Source organism: Gadus chalcogrammus, chromosome 7 (genome assembly GCF_026213295.1).
Source record: "Gadus chalcogrammus isolate NIFS_2021 chromosome 7, NIFS_Gcha_1.0, whole genome shotgun sequence".
Classification (NCBI taxonomy): domain Eukaryota; kingdom Metazoa; phylum Chordata; class Actinopteri; order Gadiformes; family Gadidae; genus Gadus; species Gadus chalcogrammus.
Window position 1 is genome coordinate 29559823 of NC_079418.1, and position 10616 is coordinate 29570438.

Here is a 10616-nt window from a genome sequence, read left to right on the forward strand (position 1 = left end):
CATGTGTATAGTGTTGTGAAAGGAAACTTCAAACCTAGGCTGAAGAAAGTGATCAATTTGAGAAGAAAGTGTTGCGAGTCTGAACACTTACTAATGGCAGCCGTTGCACAAGTCAAACATGCAATGACAAGCAGAGCTGTGTTCAATGTGAACTATCGTGTTCAGAAAACAGTTTGATGCGATCAAATGTTGTTCTTTAATAGACACAAAGAAAATAGCTTCTCAGTAATTACATGTTATAAATGGTGGCACAGATTGTGGATGTGGACTGGATCATGTGACACACTCTGGTCACCCGATAGGTCCATGACACTGGCCCCACATGTTTGACCTTTGAATAGGTCCTACCAGGCTTCTACAGTGACAGTTACCACCGGCTAGATGGACTCCAGTATCTCCCATGCTGCATGAACCTGCTCGTCATGTGAATCTGTGTTTCATGAGCTTTCAAGAATTTGTTCAAACAGTAAGGGTGAAATTACAGCGCCAACCCAACAGAGGTCAGCAAAGATCTGTTGCTCGTGAGAAGCGGGACTTATTCCAACTATAGTAAGTAGTTACACATCCTTACAGACGAAGCTTAATAGATCATTAAATGCCAGAGGTCCCTGAAAACACACAATACATATTTTATAACATTTTAAAAATAGTAATTTCTTCCATAGCCCATGATATACTTAGCAAGGTTTCAAACCTCTGTCGTTTAAAACTTGTTCATGATGGGTCATACCGGGTTTGACTGATTAAGAAGTGTATCTTCTTGTGGGAATGAATAACGTCGTTAGTTCTAGTTATAGAGCTATGTAAACATACCTTAAGCTAAAGCTTTCAATAATCTAGCAATGTTATTGTCCCGATTGTATGACAGATCAATTAGGAAAGTAAACATGCAAAGACAATGATGGTTAGACACACGTAGTAGTATGTTTTATTGTCCAAAAAAAAAGGTAGGCTGTAACATTTAGCAATGCCAACTCCATGCTCGTTATTTTTTGCAAGAGTTTTTCGCGTTGTTACAGCTCCACCTTTCCCGTGCAATTAAGAGAGCGACCCTGCTTGACTGAAACCCTGCCAAAGCAGTGTTCAGACATACACACTTCCACTGGCATGCTGTCCGTTCATATCTATATATGCGCGGAATTTGAAAAGCTTCCATACAGGTGACTCACTGCAGATAAAAATAAATATAGGGGAGAAAGAAAAAAAAAAACTACAATTAAACCAAAATAAAAAATAACCGAGAAGCGATGTCTGGGGTATTTCCTGGGTTTGATGAGTCGTCGCGGTGGTAGTGGAGGTGGTGGTGGTGGAGGTTACAGGGGTCCATGCGGGTGAGTCACTGTGGCGTCGTGCTACCCGTCCGTCCGTTCCCTCCCACGCGATCCCGGGGAATGATCCTCAGCTCCGAGCCGTGCTTCAGGAACACGTTGCCTGCAGGCGCACAGAGGTTAGACGTTATCGATCCACGAGATGTGGGTGTCACAGCGGTAGTCTAGCGGACAGGGAAGTCAAACATCAATAAATGAACAAATAAAAGACACATCATTCTCGGAAATGTGAAGAAAGATGTGATCAACTTTCTACACGCTATGTCTGCAATGAGATTGGGGCTTTTATTATTAATTATTAAGGTGCGCAGGTTCCTATAGCGAGACACTGAACTTCCGTCTCGTCGTTAATTACGAACTAGGTCGGCGGCCCAGGGAATGTTTTGATTGTGCGCTTTGATGCTTGCTCTCACGCTCACTTTGAACACATGTCCTAAGAACTTAAGTCTGCTTTGTATTTTCTTTTTTAAAAAGCCTCTGCTGACAAGACTAAACGCATATGTCATACAAAAAAACATTGAGAAAAACAAAAGCTTGGACTGACGAGTAGAAAATTGTTAATTAAATCAGGATTTACTGTCCCTTGGTCCACATGGTTAAAATGATATTAAAACCACAGGGCTTGAATTCAAAACCACGCAATTACGATCATAGTGGGCTTTTGACTCATCAATCACATGATTAATATGTCCTATAAACACGACTAAATCAACAGAAAACGGCAGACTTGGCTTCTCTTCCCCAGCAGCTCTACGAGTCCCGTTCCTTCGAGCATCAGTAGCCGTCTCCCGACGACAGACCTCCGGAGACACACAGCCCCCGGCAGGCACCTAGATCATCTTCAACACGGGGCCGAGAGGATGAATGTGATTAAACTGCACTCCGGGGCCCCTTGTCCCCGCTCTGATCGAAATACGGCCTCCTCGTTACCATGGCGTTGTCACTAACGAGCAGCACGCGAGGATCTGAAGAGGCTTCAACGTCAAGGGAAGGAGAAAAAAACAAAAAAAACAACCCTGCTCCTGCTTACAACTACTTGAAAGCGTGGCGTCCCCTTAGGAATCACTGCAGAGCTTAATATAAACCTTTTTACTAAAGCTCCTAAAGGAAGATTCAAAAGCACACATGGATACCTATCGAAGCTGTGGGTGGTTACATAAGCCAGGCAGGTAACGACGTTGCTCTGGGCGGAGGGAGGGAGTATGCGGCGCCTATGCATCCAGCAGTACTGCGGCGGGATTATGTTCACCTGCTGGCTGACGGATGTGGTCGTGTCAATCAATGGCCTGCGAGTGAAATCCGTCAAGAGGCTGTCTACTCTGTTCTGTTGCTAGGACTGACCTAGCAACAGAAGAGTCTGTCCCTCATCGGTGGGCGTCCCTTTTGACAGAAATGACCTCATTTGAAGCAAGCGAGGCTCCCTACACACGGTGATGTCACCCCCCCCCCCCCACCCACTTTCCCACGGCCGAGCCAGTGGGTGCAGCGAGCAACCGTGGACTCATTGGCCGTTCATCAAATCAGGGTTACTCCGTTTATGACACTGCCAGTGATTCGGTTTCCTTCTCCATTCATGTGTTCAAAATGAATCACGCATTCGCTAACCTTTTATAAATCCTTGAACCGTTTACATTTACAAAACCACAGTGGAGCCGAGTGTGACCGAGACGTAGGGCTATGGAAATATAATGGACCGCAAATAGAGTTGATGCGGTGTCAGGCTCTGAGGTGCGGCGCATCAAAGTGCAAACAGGGGCAAACCGCGTCGGCTTCTAAGCCGGCGATTTGCATACCGTTTGTTCTGCAGCTTAACATCTCAATGTACAACGTATTGCAAAACGGCCCAGACGATCCGTACACCAGGGCAGACGGGGTCGACTGTAAGAGGGTTCCTTTCTCGTGGAAGGTTTCGTGAGCCGTTTTGTCCACACAAATCATTCGTTCTGTTTGACGGGTCAGCGGTGCGCAAGTAGGCTCGGCTTTCATCTCGCCTCTTTCGAGACAAAGGGGTTTGAAGAAAAAGAACGAGTGCCTTTCTTCCCTGCGATAGGGAAAGCTTCGACGGGAGGCGAGAACCGTTTTGAGAGAGTCGTCTCAAGATAGCAGCTATTCTTAGACGGACACAGCATGAATGGCAGAGCGAGAAGCCTGACTCGGGCTGCCATTAAACCACCCATCTCAGCCGGCCTTTATCTACGTCTTACACAGAAACCGTCGGCAGCCATTGAACATCCACCATGCGTCACTGCCTATGAACTTCAGCTCGTGGCCCCTCTGAGTTAACGATGCCATTGGTTACAGGTCCATGCCTTTCGCTCAGCCTCCATGTTGCTTCCGCTACCCGATCTGTGTCGAAGCAAAAGGCCATAAAGTGAAGGACCAGATTGATACACCTCTATAAGAAGTATAAGCTTATTATATTGTTGAGAACAGCAGTGACTGCGGGGGGGGGCGGTCCTCTGGTGTTTCACTAATCCCCTTTTAATTCCACTGTGGCTCGCATCTGAAGATGTGTCAATAATAAACAGTGAACAACGCCAGCCAAACAAGCACCCCTTCTGCTGTGACTAATGACACTTGCATTCGGCAGCCGCTGGTATCCAGGACGACTTACAAGCCGGGCTGGGAGCCACCCAGGTGATAATGAATCAGGCTGATTAAATCGGAACCACGAGATCAGCCCTGATATTCAGACGAACCCCGACAGACGTACGGCCCTGCTAGCCTCCGACAGGCCAGCGCGGCCCGAGAGACATAGGGCCGAGTGGGCGTTGGTACACGTCACCCTGCACACATATTCTCTTCAGCCATGTGTAGAACCATACAAAGTAATAAAGCCCAAAACAGCGACAGCGGCTTCGATCAATAGTATGCTTTGCAGTCACGCTGAGAGATCAGGAAGAAGGCGAAGAGAGAGTGAAGACTCACCTGCCGTCTGCGCCGGGTTGATTCCGATCCCATCTGCATAGGAGCCGAGAGACAGAGGGGTGGGGTCAACAGAGGTTTAGTCGCCATTTTCAACATTTTCAACGAGTCCTGTTTCAGGCAGTAAGTACTGGTAAAGGTTACCACCCTTATCAATAGTATATGCGATTTCAATTTTAGCGTTTTAACGATCAGAAAACTAATCTAATCGGGTTGAAACAATTTTTGGACAGCTGGATACATATCTTTACATTATTTTAGATTTGAAACATTTTTCTTTGACCATTTTTTGTATTTTTTAAAAAGTTCCCAGTTACAAAGTTTTTTTTTTTGTGAGTCACATGCTGAATAAATACATCATGTTTTCAAACTAAAAAATAATCGTTTGAATAATCGTGATTTCCATATTGACCAAAATAATCCTGATTATGATTTCTTCCATAATCGAGCAGCCCTAATGTATACCACACATTTGTCTGTAACTAAGAATACCAATTGTGCAAAGAATGATTGTTTTTATCCCTTATAAAAATAAGATAAAGTACGCATTAATTCCAATTACAAGTATCCTATTACAAGGCCAATTACAATGTCATTAATAGAGATCCAGTGTTTGAATCCAAGCCCATTTTTCCAACGAGAAACCCTCCGGAGGCAGTGTCAAACCAGACCATAATACAGCAGCAGGGTATCGGAGGGAGCTCACCGTTTGTGATGATGGCGCTGGTTGCTGCGGGCACTTTGAACTGTGGGACAGAGACACACAAACCCATTACCTATTACCCACTGGCTCCAATTTGCAGGACGTTGTTGGAGGCTGTTACCCGCTCTTAAAACAGTCTCCACATAACGAGAAAACACACATAGCCCTCCAGTGGTGGTAATTATGTGTCGATTTTTTCCTTAGGACAAACGGGTAAACACACACACATAGACGCACAGACACACAGACACAGACACACACACACACCATGTATTCCAAGCAAGTATTCTGTAAGCAGCGACTAGTCTGTCTTTATAGTACATTAAAATAGGTGTTAACTGATTTCACAAATAGTCACAAATATGTTCACCCTGACTGCATAGCCTCCCTCCTTACCCCCCACTGCACTTATTGTACGTTGTACCTTCTGGCACTTAAAAATAGTACTTGTACTGTATGTATGCATATGGGGAATGGGTAGCCTTGGTTAGATTAATGATAACCCATCTGTTTGAATAATCATGACTATATGGCTTCTTATTCCATTCAGATTAATATATATTAAAAGGGTCGCTGATATATTGGAGAATTTTGAGTTTTATTTTTACTTAAATCACTGCACAACTCAAATAAGCCTATTGTATGTAGGACCTGTATGGATGCTTATATTCTAGATTACAGTTGTATGCGCCACAAACATGTTTGTACCAGCCTCCAAACAAACCACACAACCGTCACAATATCAAGGCTTACTGTTGGTGAAATCTTACCTCCTCAGCGGCAAACTTTAACACTGCGGTGAATGGGGTGCTCTCTGGGACGCTGAGTCTGTAACACACACACACACACACACACACACACACACACACACACACACACACACACACACACACACACACACACACACACACACACACACACACACACACACACACACCATGAATCAACCACGAAACACACAGAACACGGGCTCTCTACTAACTAGCAGCTGTTACATTGAACAGCCTGCTTTAAAACAGAGTATACAAAAAGGACGACATCCCACAGATACATAAAAACAACACGGGGAATATTGATCAATTGGACCAGCTATTAGGTTGACAGTGTACGTTTAGGCTGCACGTCTAAGATAATGTATGGCGATGAGCTGTAAATCAAACCATTAAATACATCCATGAATGACCACAGCAAGACACAAACCGGTGTGTATGATGAGCTGTCACTAGACTTACACTTTGTATGGTAGTCGAGGATCCGACGTCAGTGTGATTTTAAACGTTACTTTAGACCTGAAGAAGATAAGTATATTGCGTTATTAAGAGCTAGAGTGTGAGCCCAGAAATGGAACATGTATTAAAGAGCAAATCTTCCAGAAACGGTTTGAAACTCACATCTTTTCTGGCTAGATGGATTCCTCACCACAGTGCACACAGACCCGGAAGTCAAAAGGACCCGAGTAACACGTCATCACTCATTTTGAGGGATGTATTTATTTATATTAGCGTTTATAACAAACTTTTTTTCAATACACACGTTTTAAAATGTTCTCCATAGAGAAAGTAATGTTTTTAAATTGAAAATAAATGTATTTAGGCTGATGTATTACATTTCTAAACGCAGGCTTTACCGTAATGGACCATTGCATGCGCCTTTACTTCTTTACGACGGACTTTTTGTCATGCTTTCCCCTGCAGATATTGATATTGACTCAGCGAACATAAAATACGGTAAGTCCGAGGAAAAATTGTTATACTAAGTATTATAAGGAATACTACGTTTGCCGTATCAACACGCACACAGATATGTGACGGATTTATTATGCTAACTTTAAGCTTTGTGTACATGTAGGCCTATAGGATAAAAGTTTCACATATATGAATCGAGCATTGCATTAACACAATGGAATAATCTCTTCGTTAACATTTATTGGTACATTTATTCCGGATTCCCCTTATTTAATCAAGGCCTTTAATTGTGTGTTTTCAACCTGTCTGAATTAAACTCAGTGTTGATGTTGACTGCTATTATATCATGTCCTTTTAAAAGAGCTACCTTCTCAATCTTTCCTGTGCGTTTGCGTTACAAATTGATGTTCATTTATTTATCAGGTATGCCTAACGGTTAAGTAGAATAGTATATGTAGTAGCAGAGCATCAGATATTGACTGATGTTGCAGCCGTATCACCGTATCAGTTTAGGTCTAACTTTAGATTTGTTTATTTATTGTACCAAATGTCCTAAAAGCAACGACAAACTATATAATTATGAAGACCAAATATATCATAGCAATTAAAACATACCAAGAACCAACAAAACAAACACAAATCTGAACCCAGTCAAAACCTCCCAGCATTCCACGTCCCTGTTTCTGTTTTAATGACGCATCGAAACTGAAACTCATTGACAACAGGGATAATGAATGAGGAGAATCCTCAGCCTTCCAGGCTACTTCATTCTTCATGTTCAATGCTGCTATGTTGTTATGAACACGTTCTGTATTCTCTATGCAGTTCCGCTGTGGGCCACTTGAAGCTCTTCAAGCCCGTAACTGTGATTAAGGGCTTTACTTGAGGTGACTGGTACTGGAAGCAGGAGTCAGGGGGGACAAATGCAGAAACATAACAAAGCATGCGTGTTTGTTGACCAATTCTGTCCAGCTGTGTATTTGGTGCGGGTGAACACACTGTATGCTAATTCATGTTGTTTTCTGACAGACGGCCCGTGCAACACAGCAGGAAATCAAAGAGCCTGCACTGTTTGACGATGTGTTGCAAACCTTCCCTCACGTCCCAGGCCAATTTCTATTTCGGATGAAGCAATATCGGAGCCTTTACTCTTACCCTGAATAAACATCTTAGGGAGCCGAGTGGTTTGTGACGTTTCGCATAACCAGGTCTGTGTGTGTGTGTGTGTGTGTGTGTGTGTGTGTGTGTGTGTGTGTGTGTGTGTGTGTGTGTGTGTGTGTGTGTGTGTGTGTCTGTGTGTGTGCGTGTGTGCGTGTGTGGGTGGGTGTGTAAGTGTGTGTGTGTGTGCACGTGTGTGTGTGCTGTTTTTTCTCTTGCAAGACGCCTTGCCGTTTGGATAAACATTTTGACTTGGAACTTATGAAAATACAAATGGTAAAAAATGCTTTTAATCATGACTCACAGCGTTATTGTGATTCTAGGACAGGGCGTAAGAGGCATTTGAGGGGATGCTGTTAAATGTCACTTCACATTTCCCCCTTTAAAACTGAAGTTCTGTTTCAGAACACCACTAAGAAAAGAACACAAGACTAAACATAATACACAACTAAAGGTTCCCAAGTGACCTAAAATAAGAGAAGAAAGTTATCCCAAAGAAACTGCTGAACAGCACAAACACATGGTGAATTCAATGTTTTAGCAGAGAAACAAGAAAGCTCAATAAAAAACGATGTACTCAATTATTCAAATGTAAATATACATTAAAGAGGTCCATGACAGGTTTGCCAGCTAAATGTGTATTTATTTTATTCTCTGTGTTAACATACCACAGCTAAGTCAGTCATGCGAAATTATCCCCCCGAGATATCCTAAGTATGCTCGCTTCACACTAGGGACCCGTTCCCTGTCCATTCTGCGCATGGATCTAGAAAGGTCTCAGGCTCCAAATAGATGATGAATGGTTTGAGACGTTACACGGACACAAAGCGTCTGACCTTTTTGCTGCGATCCCTGATGATTCAGCGTGGAAGTGGGAGGACTAAGTGCCTGTTCTCACCTCGGTTACACCCACACCTACGAGTGCAGACGGGCAGAAAAGATTGTGTTTGACCTCTTGCCGATTAGAATTGATTTCAGCCGAAGCTGAGGTCAACATCAACTCGGTTTATCGACAGCCTTCTGCCTTTAAATTTGGTCTAAGTCTTTTATGTTGACGTAAGAAAACATTGGAAGAACTGATTGAATTTTGAGTAAAATGTACTGAATGGCACAGTTTCATGTTGCATTTGTATTTATACCGTTTTTATATAAGCAATCATGTCTACAGTAAGCGCAGATAAGATAAAAACAACTTTCAGAAGGTATAGATCTAGGGCCCAGGACCACAACAACATTGAAGTGCATATTATTTTTAGTTTGATCCAATAATAAACAATGTATTTTCATGTTGAAACATTGCTGATTAATTATGAATTTCGATTGCCATTTCAAAGCAATTCAATGTCTTTGAAATAATACAAAAAACATAAAATCTGCAAACCAAATACGGTCATTGCTAAATCTCACTTGATTTGACAACCGGGATGCTACTTTACACGTTGGGGAATCGCATCAGTTATTGTTTGTTTGTTGACTGAAGGACTTGCACTGCTGTGTCAAAACAGAATCATACCCATAATTATAGCCTTGGTTTAGTTAATAATGTCTGTATCGTGAAAATGAATTTCCCTTGACAGTGTGCTTTCTCAACCTCTGTCCTCAAGGCAACCATTTAAAGCAACACTTGTTTAGTTAAATCCTTAAGAAGCAGAGTCTGTAAACAAAATCTATATTCAATCTTTATGGCCCCTATATGCAACTAAGAGCAACGCTCCATTTTCTCTGTGGGTGTTGTAAAACATTTGTATTCCTGTGTATTTATTTTTAAATTGACATTTTCATACAAGATTCTGTATGATTAAGTTATTCAATTAACTTGAAAGTTGCTATTACGCAACATAAAGCACTTTAGGCACAAATGGGATTCTTATGGGCACAAAGGCCCATTTCCTGGAACTCATCCCAACAGGGGGTCTTTCGTTGGATACAAATATCTGCTTCACTTCTTTGCTTTTGTTGTTATTTCAAACGCTGGTGTCAGATTGCTTATTTAACAGGCGTCTGCAGGAATACCAACGGGACCTAGCTTTTCAGAAAGTGGGATAGTCTGTCACAGTGCCTATGTAGAGCTCCACCACAGCAGTATCGAGAGAGCGCTCTCAGCAAAGCTAGCCGTCAAACACAAAGCAATGAGTTACAGTTGACAAATACAGTTGAGTCAGTGAAACACCAGTGCAGGCATGTGTCATAACAACCTTTTACAGCCCTATACCAAAACTAAGAACAAATACAATTTGGTGGTCACATATAATTTTAATTTATACTTACATTGTGGTATTGAAGAAATTAAACTACTGGTACCCTGACCCTAAGAGAGCTAATTATTCATTTTTGGAGAACTTCAGGCTCATATCTGCTGAACATTTCTGTTTGTCATGGACAGACTGGATAGGTCTGCCTGTGTCTCAACGCAGGATTCAGCCGTCTGAACAGCATAAAAGGAGAAACGTGTGACATGCAGGCCTTAATGTTTATGTGTGTGGAGCATGGGTGTACTGTATATGAGTCTCTGTGCGTTCACATATGTCTTTGAGTGTATAAATGGGTGTCTGTGGCTGTGTGTGTGTGTTTCTGCGTGTGAGTGTCCTCACCTTCCTTCCCTCTGTTATATTTCTAAATTCAGACATTCCCAGCATGACGTCTTTCACACCTTCACACCTCTTCACCTCGTCCTCTTCATTCTGCTGTCTTACTCTCTCTCTCTCGCTCTTTTCTCTCACGTTCTCTCTCTCGCTTTCTCTCATCAGCCCTAAATTTGTCTTTCTTATCCTCCTGTCAATGCTCCATCACACGTCATCCTTCGCTCTGCTCAGCTCT

The 10616-nt window shown here is 42.6% G+C and overlaps 1 protein-coding gene across 1 annotated transcript; it reads right to left on the reverse strand.

Annotated features, from left to right (window-relative positions):
• Positions 1-146: 146 nt before the first annotated feature.
• On the reverse strand, positions 147-6410 carry ufm1 (ubiquitin-fold modifier 1). The gene is made up of 6 exons (XM_056595539.1): positions 6348-6410; positions 6189-6245; positions 5727-5784; positions 4960-4999; positions 4257-4289; positions 147-1431 (listed from the first exon to the last, which is right to left on the reverse strand). Coding segments are annotated over exons 1-6 (285 nt in total). The 5' UTR covers positions 6350-6410; the 3' UTR covers positions 147-1336.
• Positions 6411-10616: the final 4206 nt, after the last annotated feature.

Bases quoted from the DNA above. Each gene is read 5' to 3' on its own strand.
- ufm1 (XM_056595539.1), bottom strand. The intron at 5,000-5,726 runs GTAAGATTTCAC...TCTGTCCCACAG, and splicing joins TAAAGTTTGCCGCTGAGGAG to TTCAAAGTGCCCGCAGCAAC. The intron at 4,290-4,959 runs GTGAGCTCCCTC...GCTCCTATGCAG, and splicing joins CAGCGCCATCATCACAAACG to ATGGGATCGGAATCAACCCG.